General features: G+C 31.2%; 1 protein-coding gene across 2 annotated transcripts in view; it reads left to right on the top strand.

Moving 5' to 3' along the window:
* The window catches only part of scube3 (signal peptide, CUB domain, EGF-like 3), a 151,692-nt gene that overhangs the window by 70,578 nt on the left and 54,722 nt on the right, over nt 1–26,392 (top strand). For both annotated transcript variants that reach the window (XM_051096811.1, XM_051096812.1), the window contains 2 exons: nt 3,224–3,358; nt 24,565–24,711. In XM_051096811.1, the coding sequence (XP_050952768.1) occupies nt 3,224–3,358; nt 24,565–24,711 (282 nt within the window). The remainder of the gene's footprint in view (nt 1–3,223; nt 3,359–24,564; nt 24,712–26,392) is intronic.

The following is a 26,392-nucleotide window of genomic DNA, read 5'->3' as shown; positions in this document are numbered from 1 at the left end:
CATCGACTTTTATTGTTTTTATACTGAGCTAATGATATGTTCTGTCCCCTAACCCTCATGCAAAGCTCTCTGCATGTGTATGTTTTCATTAAGACGTTATTTAGTGTGTTTATGAAGCCGTTTCCTCGCAAAGCAGAGGTGCCAACAACATCAACACCAACTGAACTGATGGAAGTTCACACAAGCAGGTCGGCAGTAATTGTAAGCCAGAACACATACAGACAAAACACATATTGGCAGAATGAGAGGCCGCGTGAAATCACCAGGACGTACTGTTTAATGATCTAACGCCGTCTGTTTCTGAGGTTTTCTTCGAAAACGAGCGAGTCGCACGTCAACACCACAAATGGACATGAGAAATGTAGCCGTGGACTGTTTAGACGGAGAAAGAAAACAAACAGCGGGAGCGAGATGTTCGTTTTCATGGGCTCTTCGCATGAAATTTGCTTTTTAATCGAGATTTCGTGCACCAAAAGTGACCATTTTTTACTCTACTATATATATGCAAATTAGCTGTGCTGTGATTGGCTTGCCAGGTTTTCACAACAAAACCCGCCCAATTGCTACTTAAAACTAGCCCAATAGTAGCCCAGTGGTGGTAAAAATTGCATTCTGAGGGGTAAAATAAACATTTTTGGAGGGATTCCCTGGGTAAAATTAGCATTCCAGGGGCTAAATATCACGTTATTGTTTTGGTTGCTTCAACCCGTGGACATGACCAACAACCCGTGGCAACAGTGTTAATGAGTAAGAAGTTAGTAATTATGATGATTTCTGATTTCTGATTTTTGCAGTTTTGTGTCAATAAATGTTTTGTAATCTTATAATTGAAATATTATACTGTTTATTTCCGTTGTTTAAAAGGAATTAATGCTTTTATTCAGCAAGGATCCATTACATTGATCTAAAACTAGTCACTTACTAAATTTATCGAATTAATTGCAAAATAAATTTGACTGTGAAAATAGCTTTGTTACCGACAGACTTCAAAATACTGTAAATGATGACAGAATTTAATTTTTGTGGGTGAACTATATATTTAATATTTTTGTTTATTTATTTATTTTTGTTTTGTTTTAATGAAATGATACTTTAAATCCAAAACTAAATCTGCCAGCAGGTGGCAGTAAATGTCTTTGAGTCATTCACTCATTCGATTTGATTCGTTCAAGTGGCTGATTCATTCAGGAATTAAGTATAGGTGCATTTCACTAAATTAGAATGTCGTGGAAAAAATCATTTATTTCAGTAATTCAGTTCAAATTGTGAATCTCGTGTATTAAATAAATTTAATGCACACAGACTGAAATAGTTTAAGTCTTTGGTTCTTTTAATTGTGATGATTTTAGGTCACATTTAACAATTCTCTACAAATTAGAATACTTCATAAAACCAATAAAAAACATTTTTAATGAACTGTTGGCCTTCTGGAAAGTATGTTCTTTCTTCTTGTCCTTTTGTCTGTGGTTCAGGAGTGGCTTAACAAGAGGAACTCGACAACTGTAGCCAAATTCCTTGACACGTCTGTGTGTGGTGGCTCTTGAAGCCTTGACCCCAGCCTCAGTCCATTCCTTGTGAAGTTCACCCAAATTCTTGAATCGATTTTGCTTGACAGGCCTCTCAAGGCTGCGATTCTCTCGGTTGGTTGTGCATCTTTTTTTTGAAAAGATGCACAACCAACCGACTTCATCATTTATGAAGTCGTCCTGCATCATATTTGTCAACAGTAAACTGTATGAAATATAAGATGATGTACAGGTCTGGGGGTGGGGCTAACGTGTTAACTGCGTTAAAATATTTTAATTGTGATATTTTTTCATAACTAATAAAGTTAACATAAACTGACAGCTCTAGTAAAAACATTTATAATGTTACAAAAGATTTTAAATTAAATAAACACTGTTCTTTTGATGTTCCTAGGGTTATAAAAAAATATTCGAACTAAAGCGAAAAACCGCGATACATTACCACGGTATATACGTACTGTTTAATGATCTCTAGATATATTTATGATTTAAGCTTCGTCCTGTATGACTAGCCACACTGCTGTCATTAGAAGCTTTAGACAGTCAAGAATCGACATTATGTAAATATATTGAACTGAAAACAATGCGCTTGTTTCTGTTTCGACAGTTTATTTTAAATGTGTTTTATCAGCAGTCGAGTCTCGGTTAAAGGCAGAAAAGGGCGTGATATTTTAACAAATTAAAGTTAATAGGTGGTAAAAATATGTACAAGCAGTATTAATTAAGATATTAGCCTAATATTTCACCTACCTGACTGGAAATGATAAGAACTAACACGAATGTTTTTAAGATTCTTGCCCTGGAAATCCTGGTTCAGTCTGGCAAACCACAAATGCCTTTTGTTCCTCAGACAGGTTTTTGCATTTTTGTCCTTCATTTGTTATAACTTTTGGCAGTCTATAGTACTCCAGATGTTTTTACCAGTCCGACCAATTAGTGCAGCCCAAAACATGATGATAATTGACCATTTTCAGCAGCAATAATCAACAAAACAGTTCGTTTCATCTGGTTTAATGGCATTGTTTACGTTCCATGCCGCTAATGTGGCCAATTGATGAATGTTAGAAAAACAACTATACGTTTTAAAATATTTGTTCTTTTATAAATTAGTGCTGGGTGTAACTTTTTTTATTTTAGTTAAAAATAAATATTTTTTAGTATTTTAGTTAAAACATGCATTTAGTAATTAAATAGCTTTTCTTTCCTTTCTTTCTTCTTTTTTTTTTCTTTAAGTATTTGTTAACTAATATTAGAATAGTAGACACTGAAGACTGGAGTAATGATGCTGAAAATTCAGCTTTGCATCACAGAAATGAATTATTTGAAATTGTAATAACTTTTTACAATATTTCTGTTTTTACTGGATTTTTTTTTTAAATTGAATAAATACAGGCTTGATGAGCAGAAATGTGGAAGGTTGTTTCTGCCATAGGATAAAAAAAGCAGTTGCAGCTTTTATCTCACAGAAGTCAGATTGTGAGATGAAATTGTGAGGTAAAAAGTAGCAATAAATGTACCTTTTTGTTTACAGAAACGAGCTTCCATACATAACCTTCCATGCCTAACCTTTAAAAATCTTACAACCCTAAACTTTCAATAGTAGCGCTTATGTACGTATTAAAAGGCACAATTGTAATGATAAATATATAATAATGTGGCTGTATTTTTACTCATCTGTGTATCTGTGTCTCTGTCAGATGTGGACGAGTGCGCAGAAGGAAACGGTGGATGCCAGCAGGTCTGCGTTAACATGATGGGGAGTTACGAGTGTCGGTGCCGTGACGGATTTCTCCTGTCTGACAACCAGCACACCTGCATCCAGAGACCCAAAGGTAAGAGACTGATCACAACACAATGATATACAGTCAATGCAGTCACATGCTAACATGCTAACCTTACTATCTCTGCAGTATATAGTGTGTGTACTGTGCACAGTATGTGGATTTTGGATGATTTGTTCATGATAGATTTGTTTACGGTGCAGTACAATTCAGAGTACACTGATGTATACCTCATAATGCAATGCACACTTGATGGATGATCTGGAAAGTGTTAGATTACTAGTTAGATTACTAATATTACTAATAATATTATTTTTATTTATTTATTTATTATTATTTTTTTTGGAAATGATTGGAATGTTAATAATAAAGATCTTTTTACGCAAAATTAAATCAAAGTTGTAAAAACACCCATTTAATTTGCACAATTAAATACATATACCACTCATGGGCAATGTAATGGTGTCATATGACAGCCAGTGATATTTTAGCATTGTTTTTATATTATAATAGTGTTATAAATATTTTAAGTTTTCATTTAATTGTAGTTATTTTTATTATTTATATATAGTAAAAATGTTTTTGGTTATTGAAAATGCAAAAAAAAAAAAAAAAAAAAAAAAAATACTGTATACATGCAAATGTGTTGTTAAATTAGTGAAATATTAATATTATTGAATATTAACATTGCTGAAATATTAACTTTTAAACTCTACTACATTTTAATACTATTTAATATTAGTATTAATTTTTATATTTTTATCATATTGATAAAAATATGAAATACAAATATACATTAAAAATATCAAATGTGAACTGTTTTAAGGAAATCAAACACATTTCAAAATTTAAAAAAATGTTATTATAGTGTTTATAAGTATTTTGTGTATGTTTTTTTTTTTTAGATTTAATTTTAGTGTTTTTTTGTAAATTTGTTACATGCTTTTGTCAGTTTTTTTATAAATATTTATATTCAACCTTTTTTAAATTTCAGTTTTAGTAATTTTGGTACTGAAACTTGTTTTATTTCAATTATTAAAAATTAAAAATTTAAAAATGTATCTTTTGGTTATTGAAAATGCATAAATAAATAAATAACACACATTCATTCATTTTTTTTTTATTTATTTATTTAAAAATAATGGGATCATGTGCCAATCTGTGATAATTTAGCATTATTCTTATATTTTTATACTATGTATTAATATTTTGAGTTGATGTTTTATTTTTATATGTTTAGTTTTTATTTTAATTTTAGTTTTTTTGTTTTTGTAAATTTGTTATGATGTTATATATATTTTTAGATTTATATTTATCATATTTTTAGTTTCACTTTTAGTTTATTTCATTTATTGGTCAAGGTAACATTTCTCATTTTCATCCTGTGTTTAAGTTTTTAAGGTTTTTTTTTCACACTTCTTCAATTACCAAAAACGTTTTTAATAGTTTTAAGTTTAGGTAACAATAACTGACTCTGTATACAGTATATACTGTGTATTATTCAGTAAGTTGTAAGCGTGTATTTTATTCTGAACACAGCCATTGTTTCTGTGCCGTTTATGTTGTGATGTTAGTGGAAAAGTGCTGTCTCTTCAAAGCTCAATCTCAGGAGATGCTTTTGGCCGGCTGAACTCGTCAGTGTTTGCGTTTCATAAGCACACTGTTATTTGAGTCGGGGAATAGTATGTTTCAAACGCTGCCCCTCTGATTCAAGGCCTTTATTGTCTCTATTCTGTTGTTGTTTTCCTTGCTGGAAAAAGTTTGATAAATACCGGCGTTAATCCCCCATATTTCATGTTAATATTAGTTTTATTGCTCCCAGATTAAAACCTCTTGGATGGAGAGGTTCAAGCAGCATAAATCCACAAACGCTTCGATGTGGAAATGCCGTACATTTCTGTTATGATCGGCCGCGGATCTGTTTGCTATTACGCTTATTGTTGCAGCACAATGTGCTTCAGATAGCTGCGGTTTAGGAAGAGACGATGTTGGACAAGCCGACAGCGAGAGTGACGTAACTCATCGTCCCACTGCGACGAGGGATTGACGGTTAGCATGTGTACACGAACGTCAACACATGAGAATGAGAGGAATTGGGTTTCTCCTGCTTTTTGTGAACATTATACGCCACTTGTTTATTTTGTTTTAAAGCAGAGTTTCCCAAACTAGGGTTGGTGTGTTAATAATTGGTGCTTATTTGAAAATTTAGTGCCAACCATCATCTCAGTTAGATTTCAACATGACATCAAAATGATTCATATTTGCTTTTGCATTAAACATCTCTGGTCTTATTTAGCATAAGTTTCTTTATGATGGGGTTCCTTCTTCAGTCTATTAATTCATTAAATCATAAAAATATAAAATACATTTTTTAATATGAACATGCAAATCTGTTGTTAAATTATTGAATATTAATATTACTGAAATTTTAGCTTTTAATATTTAAATTGTTCTATTTCATATTAATATTATTTTTTCCGTAATATTCATAAAACAATTACTGTTAATGTTAGTTTATTTTAATACTACTTAATACTAATAAAAAATTAATTATTGAAAAATTAATGTTATTGAATATTAATATTACTGAATTATTAACTTTTAATTTTAATGTTATTTCATTTTAATACTATTTAATATTAATATTTTTTATAATGTTAATTTAAAAGCTTTATACAGTTTTGTGACTGTTCTGTTAACTGACATTAGAGAGCCATAAACATATAAATGTGTTTTTAAGTGATTGAATATTAATATTAGCGAAATATCAACGTCTATATTAATATTACTTTTTTTTAATACTATTTTATATTATTATTTTTTAATTTTAAAAAACATGCAAATGTATTGTTACATTAGTGAAATATTAATATGATTAAATATTAATATTACTGAAATATTGATATAATAATACATTTTTGTATTATTATTATTATTATTATATATTATTATTTATATAAATACTACTTTATTTTAATACTATTTAATATTAGTGGTCATTTTTAGATTTTTAATAAATAAAAAAATAGATAAATTGTAAACTGTTTTAAGGAAATCAAGCACATTTCAAAATAATTGAAAAAGATATTGTTATATAATTGTAGTGTTTATAAATATTTTAAATTTGCTTTTATTTATATATATATTTTTTTTTCGTAAATTTGTTACATGCTTTTGCCAATTTTATTATAAATATTCATATTTAGCCTTTTTAATTTATTTCAGTTTCAATCATTTTGGTACTTAAACTTATTTTATTTTGGTACTTAAACGTATTTAAAATGTTTTAATAACTCATTATTAGTTAAATAATGACTGTCCTCGACTGCTAGTATTTCCTAATATTCTTGTATTATGTTATGTTATTATAGTATTTGTTTTTTGTTGACTTTGTAATTAACTTAGACTTTTTTTAAACATTTGTTCTTATAATTAATTTTAGTTTTTTATTTTTATTATAAATATTTATATATTTATATTAGGTTTTATTTTTTAATTTCAGTTTTAGTAATTTTACTTAGTCTTATTTTATTTCAGTTAGTTGTTGAGAAAACATTTTTTATTTTCGTTTTAATGTTTTATATGTTTACGTTTTTGACTGCTAGATCAAATTCATAATACATTAATGTTTCTAATAATAATTTAATTAATAATTTAATTATTTTAATTTCTTGTAATGGTGCACCTGCATGTCATTAGAGAATCATGAACATACCAAACATGTTGTTAAAATATTGAAATATGAATATAATTGAATATTAATATTACCGAAATATTAACTTTTTAGTATTACTTTATATTAATCTGAATTAAACGTTTTTTTTTTAATTGTTAGCTAAACAGTGACTGTTTGTCATTGTTTAGCTAGTTTAAACACTCAGATGTTGCACATAGGAACATAGTAACATAGTAAATTTATTGCTATAAATCCGTGTCTAGTTTCTCCCGTATGCTCGTTATGTCAGTGATCTTTGTGCTTTGCTGCGCAGATGAAATCCAGACATTTCTTTGCATGTTTGTTTTGACTAGTCACCGTGACTCAGTCGATACCTGCGCCAGACGCCGACGTCTGGTTGTCTTCACAAACACTTTCTTAAATAAGCGCTAAAGTCTCTCAGATGGACGCAGAGCCGCCGCAGAATGAAACGGGAGGAAATGAAGGCAGTTCACCGCCCGAGGCTGAGCGCTCATTTCATGGGAAGTGCTTTCTAATCAAACAGACGAACGCTGACTGGATGAAGCTGGAGAAAAGTGTTTCTGCTGCATCTCCAATACAGGATTGGGGTCTGTTGTGTCACGGACAGCAGGGAAAATGCGTCCTGCGGCTTTTGTTGCGGCTGTCAAAGGTCGAGCGTTCAATCAAACACTACAGCGCAAACTCATCTGACGCTCTCCACCTTCAGCCTCAACAATCCACTAGAAATACTCTATTTCCTGTGAAAATGTCACACTGCAGAAGTAAAATGCATGTTGTAATTGATTTTTGATTTGTCAGAAATACCCATGACATTTTTCTCTAAGCTTAGTGACTTTTTCTTATTTAGGGAATTGATGTGCGTTATTTTATGTCACTTTCTAGTCTCTGAGGGCATTTGCATTTGCATTTATGACATTTATGCCTTTGCTAAAATGTAAATTCTATCTGAGCCATTCTCTATGTTGATAGCATTTTTAGTATTTTGTGCATGTAATTTCATTTGGAAGCAAACCCATAATAATTCATGTATTAATTGTTTACCTGCGTGTCACGTGACCATTAACCAGCGTTAGAGAACCATATGCAAATATCTTGCAGAAACAGTACTTTTGTATATTAATATTACTTGACATTAATGGTAATTTTATATTTGTATAATATTAATAAAACTTTTAACTGGTTTTAAAGGAAATTAATAATTTTAATATAAATTTTACTTAATTTAAGAACTAATGTTGCTAAATATTTAACCGGTCAGTCATTTTAATGTTAATTTTGCTTAATTCAATAAGAATTAATATTACCAAACATTTAACCGGATTTAAAGGAATTTAGTCATTTTAATATTAATTTTACTTAATTTAATATTATTAATATTTTTAAACATTTAACCAGTTTTAAAGGAATTTAGTCATTTTAATATTAATTGTACTTAATTTAGTATTAATTAATATTGCTAAACGTTTAACTGGTTTTAAAGGAACTCAGTCATTTTAATATTAATTTTACTTAATTTAATATTAATTAATATTTCTAAACATTTAACTGGTTTTAAAGGAACTCATTTTAATATTACTTTTACTTAACATTATTATTAATTTAATGTTAATTAATATTAATATTTCTGTATCTGTATGATATTAATTTAAAAAAAACTATTTTAAAAGACATCAAGCATATTGTTAGCTAAATATTGACTGATTGTTTTTGATTAGCTACTTTGGTTGCTAGTTCAAATTCCTAATGCATAAATGTTTCTTTAACTCAAACATTTTTATTAATAATAATAACAGTAGTAGTAGTAATAATAATAATAGTAATAATAATAATAATAATAATAATTATGACCACCATGCAAGCCTGTTGTTAAATTATTAAAATACTAATATTATTGATTATTAATATTATTGGAATATTATATTTTTTTTAAATAGTAATGTATTATATATATATATATATATATATATATATATATATATATATATATATATATATATATATATATATATATATAATATTAAATAATATTATAAAATAATATTTTATATTAATATAAATTATTTAATAATATTAACTTTTTAAATGTTTTTTTTACTAATTTGTAATTTAATCTACTTTATTAATACAAACTAATATTTATTTATATTAATATTTAAACACTTTAATTCCTACATAAATGTTTCTTTAATTCAAACATTTTTAATAATAATAATTAATAATAATAATAATAATAATAATGACCACCATTAGGGAACTATGAACTTGCAAACCTGTTGTTAAATTATTAATATTATTGAAATATTACATTTTTTAAAAATAGTGATATATATTTAAATAATGTAAAAGAATATTATACGGTAATATTTTTAATATTAATACTAATACACATTACTTAATATTAACTTTATTTGTATATTTCTAATTTGTAATTTAATCTACTTTATTAATAAAAAAACAATTAAATATAAACGTTTTATTATATATTATAATATTCATTATAATATTATTATTTAAACACTTTATAATAACATAAATGTTTCTTTAATTCAGTTATAATATTCGTAATTTGTGAGAATATAAATGTTTAAAAAATAGTTAAGTATTTTTAAATACCATATGTTTTCATGTTTATTTATTTATTGTAATGTGTGATAAATATTAATGTTGTCATTTGATTTATTTATTTATTGACTGTTTTTTTTGTTGTCGTTGTTGTTTTTTTGGTTGAGTTAGAGTCCAGTTAGGCCCTTCTGTCAAAAGTGAATTTAAGCTGAACACAAGGGTTACGTATAGTGTGTGTAGTGATTAGTAGCAGTACAGAGTTTCATACAGTCATAGTCTGTCAGCTGTGATGGGTTTAGTTAGTAATGCATCACAGGCGCGGTTACGAGTCTCACTGCGGTTCCCGTTTTCCCTGCTTTCTCACACCTGCACAGTACAAATAGCGTTTAAAGTTTATGAATGTCAGCCCATGTGTTTTGTGTTGCAGTGGTCTGGCAAATGTTTACTTAGTAATAAAAAACTGCTTCCTTCGTCTTCAAGTGTCGTTTGTTTGAGACTCAGGTGACGCAGAGGCTCTTGCTGGACCGATGACTTACATGAGTATGAATAGACACACACATACACACAGAGCTCTGGAGTGTTGTTAGTGGATGCGTTTCCATCATAGCAGAAACCTAAAGAAATTTTGTGCTCAATTTATGCTTTTTGGCCAAATGCACATATATACATGCTGATTTACATGTCTGTGCATTTGCAAACAGCATTTGTGGCATATTTAACTTCTGCAATGTGACGTTTTTGAGTAAAAAACAATATTTATCTGTGTTTTAAATGGAGAGGAGAAAGCGAGTTATGTTTGGCTGTGATATAGTGGTGATGTAGTGTTCAAATTTGGGATAATTTGTCCTGCATCGTTTAAACTATCCTTCAAAATCCTTCAAATCATGTGTTGTTGAGGAGAAATGCACTTGCACTTTTATTAGCAATTTGATTTATGATTTTCACCTAGTGGACATTGAAGCTGAAAGACTTGCATTGTAAAACTTGTAAAATAATTACATTTTGCCAAACATTTCTTGCACAAAATTTTCTGGACTTATTGTGCACAAATTCTGACATGAAAAGACATTTAATGCAAAAGCAAATAATTGTTTTTATTTCATGTTGAAATCTTATTAAGGTGATTTGAGCGATTGTATGTTTTAGTTATAATTGTAATAAAAAGAATTAATAATACATGCAATTTATATATATATATATATATATATTTATATATATATTATTATATGTAATAAATACATTTTACAAATTATATATTTTAGATTTCTGTGAAAGTCATATTCATATTATTATTTTAACTAATATTTAATTAATTATTATTATCACTTGCAATTATAAAATGAAACATATTTAGTAACACACACACACACACACACACACACACACACACACACACACACACATATATATATATATATATATATAAAGCAAATTAATATGTTTTCAAATTACAAACTAATTTGTTTTTCATTTTTTTGTTATTGTTTTTAGTAATATTATACTATATATATATATATATATATATATATATATATAATGTATGTATATATGTATGTATGTATGTAATATTTGCATATTAGTCATTTCAGCTTTAATAATAGTATTTTAATATTTTAACTAATATTTAATTCATCATCATCATTATTATTATTATTATTATTATTATTATTATGTGGAATTATAAAATTAAACATTTAATAGTACATATAATATATATAAAGCAAATTAATATATTTTTCAATTACAAATTCATTTTTTTAAAATTTTTTGTTATTGTTTTTAGTAATATATTATATATTAATAATGAATACATTATATATTTCTGTAATATTAATATTGCATATTAGTCATTTCAGATTTAATAATAATATTTTATTATTTCAACTAATATTTCATTCATCATCATCTTTATTATTATTAGAAAAGAAGAAGAATATCATCAAATAATTTTTTATTATGATTTTGGTTTCCAACGATAATGGAAACAAAATATGGGAGATAAAATGTTAGTTTTATAGTTTAGTAGTTTTCAGTAACCAGTAAAAGTGCACTATAGTTGCTCTTATTTATTATTTTTTGTTTTAATAATTTATTCTCATATTGTTTTAATATATGTATTTATTGTGTTTTGTTTTATTATTTATGTCATTATTTTATTTGTAATTTTTTGTTATATTATTCATTCATAAAGTTTTGTTTTATTTACCTAATTTTTATTTATTTATTGATTGATTTTTTTTGTTTTATTTTTTGGTTTAACAGATTCACAGTATATCCAAAGTCAATGAGTAAATAGTTGTGATCTCATTATAAACCAAAATAATAATGAGTTTTGGCATAATCAAGCATGTCTTATATGCACATGCAACGTTTTAGCACGCTGCCAATTTGAGAGAAACCCCGTAGAGCGTTTCCGAGGAAAACGTGTCTAATCTGGTCATTCCGATCGCAAGTATTCCAGCGACGCGGGGCTGGAGTTCACATCATTACGAAAGCACGCGAGGATTGTTTTTGGAGCGCATTCTGTACATAAATAAATGCGTAATTGCTCGGCATCAAAGGTGCTCGTCACATGCAATTATCGAATTTCCAGGATTCCGTGCTAAAGACCTGCAATGACCTGAACTGCGGTCCAACCGCTGGAAATCCAAGACCGTTTAAGTTTACCTCCATCCCTGAGGTGTCAAACATCAGATTCTCAACCTCATCAGACTGAAAAATCCCATCGCTTTGGGCTGGAAAGAAGAGGAGACGCGGCTCTGCCAAAGCTGAAATGCTTTTGATTAAATGCAATTCTATAACGGAGCCTAATCAAAGCGAAATGCAAATGAAATATCTGTTTTCTTCTGTTATATCCTTTTGGCCTTGTAGAATCTGATCTGCTGGTGTATTTGTTGAACAAACATAATTTGGGGTGGATAAGTGGTTTTCTGCTGTCCGGATCGATTACTCTCATCCCAGTGTTGTTTCTGTGTTTGGTTTCTGTGGAATTGCTTGTAGACAGCAACCGTCCAATAACCGCCGCTTTATTTCCACTCGCTGGAGTTTATATCAACTTGTTAAATTTTTAATGCTTCGTTACAGTTGTTTAATTGTCTCGCTGTCTTAAACCCTGTGGTTTGTGTGCAGATTTTGACCTTTACAGCCGCATTCACCTTTTCCGCCGGATTAGAGCGACTGTCGTCACATCGGACGTGTGTTTTCGAGCGTTTTCCAAATGAACATGTTTGGGAAATAGGCTAGCTAATTTGTCATTTAGCAGAAAAACACATGTTCTGCGTTAACGAAAGCTCTGGTCTTTTGTTTTTTAACAAATGGTCAGTGAAAGGAGGTGTTTGTGCTGGTTCTCAACCACAAGAGGTTTTTTAGTTTTATATTCATTTATTAATTTTAAAAGCAGTCAATCAAGTTTTTGAACATGTCTAAATAGAGTTGTTTATTATTATATTTTTTTTTCTTGGTAATTTCTTTTTCATATTTTATTTCATTATTTTATTTAAAAACAATAATTAATCATTTAATATTATTATTGTTTAAATAGTAATATTTCATGGAATTAAAATGTATAAATTAAGTTTAAAACTTATATTTGTGTTTTCTAATTATTAATTATTTACTTCTCGATGTAATTTTTTATTTTAAAAAGTCATTATTAATATAGCATATTATAGTAATACAATATAAAACAAGTGGCAGTTGATAGAAAAAATATATAGTTAAAATATTATATATAATATAATGCTTAATAAGAATACTAAACAAATATATTATAAATAAAATGCAATAGTAATAATAATAATAATAATAATAATAATTATTATTATTATTATTATTATTATTATTATTATTATTATATCATTTTATCTTGCATAAAATATATAAAATATATAAAACAATAATTTTTTAATAGTAATATAACATACTTTTTTAATTGATTCAAACAATACAAATTTTAAATAAATATTATAAATAAAATAAAAATAAATAAATAATGTTATTTCTACAATAGCAAGTAACATAATATTTTATATTATACATAATATAAAATAATATATGTAAAATATATGTAGTTAAAATATAATTATAATTAGAGTATATATATATATATATATATATATATATATATATATAAACAAATATATTATAAATAAATATAATAATTATTATATATAATCATCATTATTATTATTTTTACAATAAGAAATCACATAACATTTTATATTACAGAAAATATAAGATATATAAAAATAAAGCAATAATTGTTTATTTTAAATATTAATATAATATAAAATATACTTATTTAATTGATTTAAACATTAAAAATATTAAGCCATTATTATTATAATATAATATACTATTATATATTATAAATAAAATAAAATAATAACAATAATAATTACTATTATTATTACAATTACAAATCATACGTTTTATATTTCTTGTGCAATCATTTTGATAATAGGATCGAAACAATTGATCTTGACACATGCAGTCAATGCTACAATTGCTATGTAAAAATGGTTAAATGAGCACTTTAATATTAATTATAAGTTCTTATGTTACATAGTAGTTTATATAACATGTTTATTGGTTTTGTCTATAAAAAACACTCCATTATTGCTTTAAAAAGTCCCAGGGAGCCACACTGTACTCTATTCTTGGAAGTCTCAGTTGACTGGCCTTAATATAGGAGGCGTTTTACAGTATGCACCCTATAAATTACATTTTATATGCTTCAGGGGCAAGTGTTGGCCTTTAATTGTTCACAGGTAGCGGTAATTACTTCATGTGTTAACCAGTGAACTGAACGGTAATGTCTTATATTTATTTGCTCTTTTCTTTGTGTTCTAGCTGCATAATAGGTCAATCAGAACATGAAACATTTTCTGTGCCGTTGAGCGTACTTTGATACGGCCTTTTATGTTTGTTTGGAAACAACTCTGTTACACAACGTACTCAAAACACTCCACAGGTTTGCTGTTTGGCTTGTGGGAAAAAAGCATGTCAGTAAATGAAGTCTGTATGGTTCATGGGACGTGAGAAGAGCGTGTTTACACATCAGTCGGCGACCAATCAGCACCGCTTTTCACTGCGCCAACTCTTCCAGAAAGGTGCTAAAAACATGAAGATTACTTGTAAATACAAGGACGTCAGATAGCATCCCTCACGTCAGATCGCATGTTATTGTTGGCAAGCCGATCTGAGATGTGGATCTGAGATTCCTGAAGAAATAACCTTGATATTACTGTGGTGTTTTTTGCCTTTTCGTTGTACGAAAATATATGCCTTAGGCTTGCAGGAGAATATTAAGAGTTTCCAAAGAATCTGCTCACCAAGCTTGCATTTATTTGATCCAAAGTACAACAAAAACAGTATAATTTTGAAATATTTTTACTATTTAAAATAACTGCTTTCCATTTGAATATATTTTAAAATGTAATTTATTCCTGTGAATCAACCCGAACCTTTTAGCATCATTACTCCAGTCTTCACTGTCACATGTCAGTGCAGGCTCGGTGAGCAAAAGAGACTTCTTTAAAAAATCGTACTTTTCAAAAACGTTTGACTGGTAGTTTATTTTGGATAATAGGATTGTTTTGCTGATTTTTAACCACATTGTTTAAATCCATTCACATCCATTTCCTTTGAATGTCATCAGTCACTCCAGTTTTTTGCGATTCTGCATAGTTCACCATGTAATTCGACAAAACCGCATGAAGTTGTTGACATAATGGTGAAGAAACATGCATGAATGAGAAAATAATTTACAGGATGGATTTGCTCCATGTTATAAAGAGCTACTAAAGGGATCGCTGTGATATTATGTTAGATAGACCAGTATATCCTCTGCAGTGAATGGGTGCCATCAACATGAGAGTCCAAACAGCTGATTAAAAACATCACAATAATCCACACCACTCCAGTCCATCAATTAACATTTGTGAAACCAAAAGCTGTGTTTGTAAGAAACAAATCCATTATTAAGATGTTTTAACTTTAAACTGTTGCTTCTAGGCAGTCCGTAATCCATAATAATGCTTCCTCCAGTGAAAAAGTCCATATCCTTTTGTTCTCCCGCATCAAAATCCACCCACATATTTGTTTACAACTCTTTTTGCTTGTAAATGATGTTTGATCTAAGCATATTTCTTTCTTGATCCAGACTTTTTCACTGAAGAAAGCAATATTATGGAAAGAGGACTCATTTTTTAGCCAGAAGCAGCGGTTTGAGGTTAAAAACATCTAAATGATGGGTTTGTTTCTTACAAAAACACATCTTATATGACCTGAGGGTCAGCAGTTTTTTATTTTCAGATGAATTATTCCTTTAGGCAGAAGTGCTTCTCTAAAAGTTATGTGTTAGAATTTGATAAGACACAAAAATAAGCTTTCTGCATTTTTGTGTTTTTATTCTGTCATGTGTGACTTTTATGCATCTAAGGCTGTGTCTACATTAATCCGGCATCATTGTTTTAAAAAGCTCTTCATTCACATTAGCATTCGCCTTACTGTGCATGTGTAAAACCTTATAAAAGCTCACTGAGGTTATACAGGCGGAACAAACGTGATAAGTTTTCATGCAACTGACTCTTTGAAACAAGGTGTCAGCTTTAAAATACTGTCATTTTTCAAGGAATTCAAACAATAAATAGCATTTAATGTGACATGACAGATCGCTGTATTGCCATTTTAGATCAATCGACATGTAAACTGATCGTCTTTTCTTCTTTACTTAAAACACAAAATAAATATCAGAATGTATGTTATTTCAACCACAAAAGACGTCAGTACACAATTTTTCAAGTTTAAGTTCACCTAAGTTAATCTACTCTCCTGTCAGATTCAGCATTATGATTAGTCAGATCACCTATCAATCAAGCTCTTTGCGAAGTCAATTATTCTGGAAGAAGAATTTTATTTATGGAAAAATTGCATCAATTTCTGACGTGCCGAAATCACGCTCACTCAAGAATATATATTTGATCTAGTGCTGTCAAATCGGTTAATCACGGTTAATCGCATCCAAAAGAAATGTTTGTATTTAGTTTAGAAGTCTCTTCTGCCTACCAAGCCTGCATTTATTTGATCCAAAGTACAGGTGCATCTCAATAAATTAGTATGTCGTGGAAAAGTTCATTTATTTCAGTAATTCAACTCAAATTATGAAACTCGTATATTAAATAAATTCAATGCACACAGACTGAAGTAGTTTAAGTCTTTGGGGTTTTTTTAATTGTGATGATTTTGGCTCACATTTAACAAAAACCCACCAATTCACTATCTCAACAAATTAGAATATGGTGACATGCCAATCAGCTAATCAACTCAAAACACCTGCAAAGGAGCCTTCAAATTGGTCTCTCAGTTTGGTTCACTAGGCGACACAATCATGGGGAAGACTGCTGATCTGACAGTTGTCCAGAGGACAACCATTGACACCCTTCACAAGGAGGGTAAGACACAAACATTCATTGCCAAAGAAGCTGGCTGTTCACAGAGTGCTGTATCCAAGCATGTTAATAGAAAGTTGAGTGGAAGGAAAAAGTGTGGAAGAAAAAGATGCACAACCAACCGAAAGAACCGCAGCCTTGAGAGGCCTGTCAAGCAAAATCGATTCAAGAATTTGGGTGAACTTCACAAGGAATGGACTGAGGCTGGGGTCAAGGCATTAAGAGCCACCACACACAGATGTGTCAAGGAATTTGGCTACAGTTGTCGTATTCCTCTTTTTAATCCACTCCTGAACCACAGACAATGTCAGAGGCGTCTTACCTGGGCTACAAAGAAGAAGAAATGGACGGTTGCCCAGTGGTCCAAAGTCCTCTTTTCAGAAAGAGCAAGTTTTGTATTTCATTTGGAAACCAAGGTCCTAGAGTCTGGAGGAAGGGTGGAGAAACCAAATGTTTTTAAGCAGCAAATCAGCATATTAGAATGATTTCTGATGGATCTGGAGTAATGATGCTAAAAATTCAGCTTTAAAATCACAGGAATAAATTACATTTTAAAATATATTTAAATAAAAACAGTTATTTTGAATAGTAAAAATATTTCAAATTTTTACTGTTTTTGCTGTAATTTGAATCAATAAATGCAGTCTTGATGAGCGTAATTTCGTATAATATGGTAAGTGTGGTATCCTAATTATAAAAACCTTATTTCTGCGAAAACTTAAACCCTTTTGGGACTGTTTTATGGCAGAAATGTTAACAAGAAGTAGTGCAGATTCTGTGCAGGTCTGGAAATTGCATAGAGCCATTACCATTCGAATCATTTTCTGTCAATCTTGAGATTTTTTCTTAAGGTCTTTGACACATTGGTGTTTAAATCCATCCCGTAGACCCAATTTTATGAGGAAAATGTGAACAAAAACTTGTGCGGATTCCATCAGGGCCTTAAAATTGGCATAAAAATTGCTCTGAACCACTGAATCAGTGATCATTTGAATGATTTTCACTAACTGAAAAAAAAAAATCATTTTAGGCCTAAGTTCAGTGTTCTTTCCCTCAGCCAGTGTCATGTTAAAAATGGCAATTCAACAGTTAACGTCTGATGCGTCATTTAATTATCTGATGCACTTCCTTTGTTCTTCAAGACTTTAAGTCTTATAATTACAGTAATTCAATATGAGGTCAGATGCAACATTTGAAGTTTTTTAATGTTCTGTAATTAACCACAAAAAGCCTTTGGAGTGAATGCATTATGATCGTTTGATCTGGGAAAATTGAATTAAATGCTGTTTTTAGTGCTCCACCGCTAAATCCTCCTCATTTCGCCTCAAACTCGCATCCCTGGCCGTCTCTCAATAAAGTGTCTCTGCGTATTTCAGCGGGCAGACGCGTTTAACAGGCTTGTATTTGTTTTAACAGGCCAGGGGTGATAGCGCAGACCCTAATCGCCCACTTTTTTATTCCCTTTAAATGGCTTTCCCATCGTTTTTCCGAACGCATGTGTGAATTTCTGCTTATTTCCGATCATTCGGCTCCATTTTTCTTAAGCCGGGAGTCTCAGGAGAGATTAGAATAACGCTCGTAATGATAAAAACGGCAGGAATTCGGCAGGGAGTTACAGGCCGGCCTCAGAGGGTGGGCTACACCTCGGCCTGGAAAAAAAGGCTCATTGTATCAGCACTTGAGCAGTTTACTGCTCTTCTGGGTCCGTTTCTTAGCCCGGACCTGACCCGGCCGTGATGAATGGGTCTGCAGTCCCGAGCAGAGAGGCTCTCCTGATGCAGTCGCAAAGGTCTTAGACCATCGGTAAGTGATATGACTCGCTCTCTCTGGACTGCTTTTGAACTCGAACATGATTTACGTCTCATTTTTTGAGGTCTACATCAAGTGACCTGCACATTTTATACAGCTTTTCCCAAAGCTTCTTTCTCCGTTCGCTCTGATTGCTCCCTTAAAGGCCTTTTAAATGACTTCTCAACGCTACTTGACCTCTACATGAAAAGCGTGGAAGATACAGTCATGAAAAAGTGGTTTTATGAGATTTACACACAGTAAACGGTGAAAATATGTACAATTAGTCGTAAGGTTATTTGAATGTTTTTCAAAGAAGTATCTTCTGCTCATCAAGGCTGCAATTATTTAATTAAAAATGTAGTAAAAACATCAAGATTGTAAAAAATTATTGCAAATAAAAAAACTGTTTTCTATTTGAATTTAATTTTTAAAAGTAATTTATTTCTGCGATGCAAAGCTGAATTTTAAGCATATTCACTCCAGTGTTCAGTGTCACATGATGCTTCAGAAATCATTCTGATATGCTGATTTGATGCTCAAAAATAAACATATTATTAATATAATATTATTATCAGTGTTAAAAACTATGGAAGCCTGTTTCTACCAAGGAGAAAAAAAATAAAAATAAATATATATATATATATATATATATATATATATATATATATATATACTTTTTTTATATTAAATATTTAATAGTAAAAATAATTTTTAATTTCACAATTCACAGTTCTAAGAAAAAAAACAAAGATAAAAATTCAGCATTTATTACATTTTACCTATAATTATGAGTTTACATCTTGTAATTTTATTTATTTATTTTTTTTTTTATCTTTTGGTCTGGCTCAAATTCAAAATAAAAATTAAATAAAAAAGGTAATTGTGACTTTTTATTTCACGTTTCCGACTTTTTTCTTGCAATTAAGAGTTTCTGTTTCACATTTGTGCATTTATATCTCGCAATTCTAGATTTAGTTTTTGCACTTCTGAGATTATATGGCACGGTTCTGACTTTTTTCCTCAAAATTATTATGTGAAATAATATTGCAATTCAAAACAACTATTGTTTTCTATTTGAATTTAATTTAAAGTGTAATCTATTTCTGTGATGCAAAGCTGAATTTCCAGCATATTTACTCCAGTGTTCAGTATCACATGATCCTTTAGAAATCATTCTAATATGCTAATTTTGCTGCTCAAACAATAAATAAATAAACAAACAAATAAATAAATAATAATAATCTTGAAAACTATGGAAGCATGTTTCTGCCATGGGAAAAAAATAACTTTTTAATTCCACTTTTTAACTTTTTAAGATATATACTCAGATTTTGTTCTCTCTTTTTTTGTATTTTTTTTATTTTTGTAATTATGAGTTTACATCTTGTAATTCTTTTTTTTTTTAATAAAAAAATTTAAAAAAGGTAATTGTGACTTTTAATGTGACATTTCCTGAAATAAAATTTATTTCTTGTAATTCTGAGATTTTATCTCACAGTTCTGAAATTTTTCTCAAAATTGTGAAAAAAAATTAACTTTTTTTTATTCCATGGCAGGATAAAACATGTGCTGCTTCATATTTGTGTGAAAATTGTGATAATTTTTAAAATTATCTTTGATTTCTTTGATTGATAGAAATTTTAAGTCAAAGAAATCTTTTGTAGTATTGTAGTAGTTTGTAGTAATTTGCAATTTAATGCCTCTTTGCTGAATAAAACTATTAATTTCTTGAAAGAAACAACAAATTTTTATACTGACCCAAAACTTACTGAAATGTTGCCTGATTTGGTCGCATTCAATGCTTGAGATGATTATGCATAAAAATAGTACTCATCATCATTTGAAATAATTGTGCATATCCTAATTAAAAAGCCTTTGCAATTTCATGACATCACCCTTCATAAACTTCCTGTAGAGTTGGACAGTGTCATGCAAACAAAAAAATGCATGTAATTCACAGTATGATTATACTGTAACTGACTGCATTCTGACAGGTCGGTAGCAGAAGGGTTAAACTTGAAATTATTGACTGGTTAATGCTTCGCATCATTAACGTGATTCATGTGAAAAGACCTTAAGTATCTGTATTCGTGGAGTCTGTGGTTTACCAACGAACAGAAGTTTCCTCATCTGTTTGTTTTCCAAGGAATCATGCAAATATGCATCACATCAAGCCCAACCGTTTATTCTCAACGCTCTAAGTTTGTCAAGACGTCTCAGCAGGGCGACGGCATTCAATCGCTCGCTGAAACATCATCATTCACGGCTGCGGCGAAGATATTTCGACCGAGAGAGTGAATTAGAGAAATTGGAAAGTTCCTCACACGTCGGTTCCCAAGAGTACGAGAGTAAAAAATGGTCCGATTTTGTTTTCTGGCAGTAGAGACGGAAAACAAAAGGTTCTAATTAATCAAAGTGATGCGGGCAGATGTGAAAGGTTGTGAATTACTAATTGAAACCAAAACGCTCAGTCCTGTCGCCCCTCTGTCCACATTTGTCAGTGGTTTTCATCTGTGGAGGGGAAAAGGTTTCCTGTAAAACCTCTGCTAAAATACTGCCCTCAGGGTCTGTGTGTGTGTGTATTTCTGCTCTCAGTGTTGTTATTTGAGGCCTAAACTGCTACATTTTATTAGTAGCATTTTGACTAACCAAACCTGTTAAGAGATGGGCTGTTTGAAAATGTTCCTAAAATTTGACTGAATAAACATTTCAGAGATGTGCACATTTAAAATGTATAATCATGCTGGAAATAGCATGCATTTTTTTATATTTGTAATTTTTTTGTATATATGCACTGCTGAAATATGCAGTATACAACACAGACCATTATATCCCACAATGCAATGCCTTCAACTTGACTTCCGTATGTTAATATTTATGTATTTATAACATACAGGTGCATCTCAATAAATTAGAATGTCGTGGAAAAGTTCATTTATTTCAGTAATTCATCTTAAATTGTGAAACTCATGTATTAAATAAATTCAATGCACACAGACTGAAGTAGTTTAAGTCTTTGGTTCTTTCAATTGTGATGATTTTGGCTCACATTTAACAAAACCCACCAATTCACCCTATGAACAAATTACAGAATAATTTGTCCATCTCAACAAATTAGAATACATAAGAAGTGAATTGTTGGCCTTCTGGAAAGTATGTTCATTTACTGTACATGTACTCAATACTTGGTAGGGGATCCTTTTGCTTTAATTACTGTCTCAATTCGGCGTGGCATGGAGGTGATCAGTCTGTGGCACTGCTGAGGTGGTATGGAAGCCCAGGATTCAGTGGCCTTCAGCTCATCTGCATTTTTCGGTCTTTTGTTTCTCATTTTCTGGGTTCAGGTCTGGTGAGTTTGCTGGCCAGTCTAGCACACCAACACCATGATCATTTTACCAACTTTTGGTGCTTTTGGCAGTGTGGGCAGGTGTTAAATCCTGCTGGAAAATGAAATCAGCATCATTAAAAAGCTGGTCAGCAGAAGGAAGCATGAAGTGCTCTAAAATTTCTTGGTAAACGGGTGCAGTGACTTTGGTTTTGCTTTTGGACATTGCACCCCAAATCATCACAGACTGTGGAAAGTTAACACTGGTCTTCAAGCAACTTGGGCTATGAGCTTCTCCACCCTTCCTCCAGACTCTAGGACCTTGGTTTCCAAATGAAATACAAAACTTGCTCTCCTCTGAAATGAGGACTTTGGACCACTGGGCTATAGTCCATTTCTTCTTCTCCTTAGCCCAGGTAAGACGCCTCTGACATTGTCTGTGGTTCAGGAGTGGCTTAACAAGAGTAATACGACACCTGTAGCCAAATTCCTTGACACGGCTGTGTGTGGTGGCTCTTGATGCCTTGACCCCAGCCTCAGTCCATTCCTTGTGAAGTTCACCCAAATTCTTGAATCGATTTTGCTTGACAAGCTTCAGCACTCTGTGAACAGCCAGCTTCTTTGGCAATGAATGTTTGTGTCTTACCCTCCTTGTGAAGGGTGTCAATGATTGTCTTCTGGACAACTGTCAGATCAGCAGTCTTCCCCATGATTGTGTAGCCTAGGGAACCAAACTGAGAGACCATTTTGAAGGCTCAGGAAACCTTTGCAGGTGTTTTGAGTTGATTAGCTAATTGGCATGTCACCATATTCTAATTTGTTGAGATAGTGAATTGGTGGGTTTTTGTTAAATGTGAGCCAAAATCATCACAATTAAAAGAACCAAAGACTTAAACTACTTCAGTCTGTGTGCATTGAATTTATTTAATACACGAGTTTCAGAATTTGAGCTGAATTACTGAAATAAATGAACTTTTCCACGGCATTCTAATTTATTTAGATGCACCTGTACTTTAACATACATTAACATATTTTAACATATTAACATTTTCATAATTGGATTGTCAAAAATAAAGACACTTGTACAGAAGATTTAATTTATGATTTATTAGTATTGGCTTTTATTTTATTTTAGGTTTTTTTTTTTTTTTTTTTCAGTCTTCATTTAAATTTTAGCAGATATATATTTTACCAAAGATTTTACCAACATATATTTTACTAGAGCAGATATTATATTTTATATGTACATATATATAAAATATAAAATAAAAAGCTATTTTAGTACATCATGATAAATTAAATGAAAATGAGAAATTATGTTTAATTGTATTTTAGTTCAATATTGTTTTATTTCGAGTAGCAATTTTTGTATGGTTTTAGTTTTAGTTTTAGTTTTGTTTAATTTTAGTAACTATAAAAACCCTGAATTGGACCAGTATTTAGTAGTATTTATTAATTATTATTATTATTGGCTTTTTTATTTATTTATTTTATTATTATTTTATATATATTTTATTTGACCCTTATTTCAGTTAACTAAAATTACTTTTAATGTGTATTAACTTTAACAGTGTAATTAACAGTAATAACACTGAAATAAATGCCACTAACTTATTTATATATACACTTGATGAGGACATGTGACAGCAATATCTCATACTAATGTCTGAAATATTTTTATATCCAAATGCATTTTGTTTCACATGCTTAAAATAGTAAGCAGTGGCAAGGTGATATTTACAATATTAGTAGTATATTTCCATTTAATTGTTTAATGCTTTCATGAACAAATCATTTTATCTTGACATATTTTCCTCTAAAGTTTCTTTCTCGAAGTTTGGCTGCATATATAAGTGACCCATGTCAGATAAATGTGATATAAGCTGCTTTCTCGTATGCCCTTGGATACAGACGCTCCCTTCAGCTCCCCACGGCTCTTTCTGCTGCTTTCCCAGGGTGCCACGGGTCTGTTGACACAGATGCGTCCTGGGGTCTGAAGTCAGTGGGGTGCTTTCATTCTCCTCTTACTGTTCAAACACTGCTGAACATGATTCTGATCTGGGGTCAGGCAAAGAAAAGCAACACTCACCCGGATTTGGGCCGTTTATCTGGTTCTGAACGACTGGTGCTTTTCTCACCAAGTGGAACCGGACATTTAAATGCTCTTAAACAGAGCTGAGAATCTTGTATATGCTACAAAACCATTTCTGAAAGTAGCTTCAGTGTTTCCTAATCAGTGTCAAAAGTTTAAAATGTCCCAAATTTTTCTGACTTTTTTCTGGAGTGAAAATTTTGAGCGAAGCAACATAAGCAAGTAGGCTGTATTATATTTCTAATATGCATATTCTCTACTGTTCAAAAATGTAGGGTCAGTAATATTTTTTAGGAAAGAAACTAATACTTGTATTTTTTTAATTTCTTTGTTCTATAGTGCGCTTTAATGGAACTAAAGACGTGCCCACCTGCATGGATAAAAATCACGGCTGTGCCCACATTTGCCGAGAGACGCCCAAAGGAGGCATCGCCTGTGAGTGCAGACCTGGATTTCAGCTCACCAAGAACAACCGAGACTGTAAATGTGAGTCAAATCACAGTTCATCAGCATGAGAAATTACATAAATGCTCCCTTTGAGAATGATGGATGCATTTGAGAGATGCTTTTCTACCCTTTTATGGATGGATGGATAGAAGAATGAATGTATGAATGGATGGATGGATGGATGATAGAACAATGGGTGGATGACTGGATGAACAGAACAATGGATAGAAAAATGGACTGACAGAATAACAGATGAATGGATGGATGGATGAATAGACACAATGGTTGGATAGATGGACAGAACAGTGGATAGATGGGTAGAATGATGGATGGATGGAGGAATGGACAGAATAAAAGATGGATGGATGGATGGACAAATAGTGGATGGATGGACAAAATTATGGATGGATGATTGGATGGACTGAACAATGGATGGACAGAATGATGGATAGATGGGCAGATAAATGGATGGATGGGCAGAACAATGAGTAAATGGACAGACGGATGATGGATTGATGGACAGAACAGTGGATGGATGGGTAGAATGATGGATGGATAGATGGATAAAAGTGTATGGAAGGACAGAAAAATTAATGGATGAATGACAGTTGGTTGGATGGATAGACAACAGTGGATGGATAGGATGGATGGATGGATGGATGGATGGATGGATGGATGGACGGACAGAACAGTGGATGGATAGATAGAATGATGGATGGATGGATGGATGGATGGACAGAACAGTGGATGGATAAATAGAATGATGGATGGATCGACAGAACAGTGAATGGATGGATAGAATGATGGTGGATGGATGGATGCTGGATGGACAGAACAGTGGATAGATGGATAAAATGATGGATGGGTGGATGGACAAAACTGGAAGGATGGATAGAATGATGGATGGATGGATGGACAGAACAGTCAGTGGGTGGATGGATGGATGAATAGATTGATGGATGGCCACAACAGTGGGTGGATGGATGGACGGACGGATGGATGGATGGATGGATAGATAGATTGATGATGGATGGACAGAACAGTGGATAGATGGATAAAATGATGGATGGGTGGATAGACAAAACTGGAAGAATGGATAGAATGATTGATGGATAGATGGACAGAACAGTCGGTGGGTGGATGGATGGATGAATAGATCGATGGATGGCCACAACAGTGGGTGGATGGATGGACAGATGGATGGATGGGTGGATGAATGATGGATGGACAGAATAGTGGATGGATAAAATGATGAATGGGTGGATGGACTGAACAGTAGATGGATGAATGGATGGAAGGACAGAACAATTAACGGATGAATGAAGGGTGGATGGATAGATAAAATTACGAATGGATGGACGGATGGATGGACAGCACAGTAGATGGATAAATAGAAGGATGGATATATCTACTGAACAGTTAATGGATGGATAGAGTGATGGATGGATGGATGGATTAATAGACTGAACAGTAAACGGATAAATGAATGAATGGAAGGAAGGACAGAACAATTAATGGGTGAATTAAGGGTGGATGGATGGACAGAGCAGTGGATGGATAGATAGAATGATGGATGTATGAATAGTGAATGGATGAATAGATGGATAGATGGATGGATGATGGGAAGGACAGAATTATAGATGGATGGATGGATAGAAGGATGATGGATGGATTGGAAGGACAGAATTATGCATAAATGGATGGATGGATGGATAGAACG

Source organism: Labeo rohita, chromosome 23 (assembly GCF_022985175.1).
Source record: "Labeo rohita strain BAU-BD-2019 chromosome 23, IGBB_LRoh.1.0, whole genome shotgun sequence".
NCBI classification, from domain to species: Eukaryota; Metazoa; Chordata; class Actinopteri; order Cypriniformes; family Cyprinidae; genus Labeo; species Labeo rohita.
This window is presented reverse-complemented; position numbering and strand designations above follow the sequence as displayed.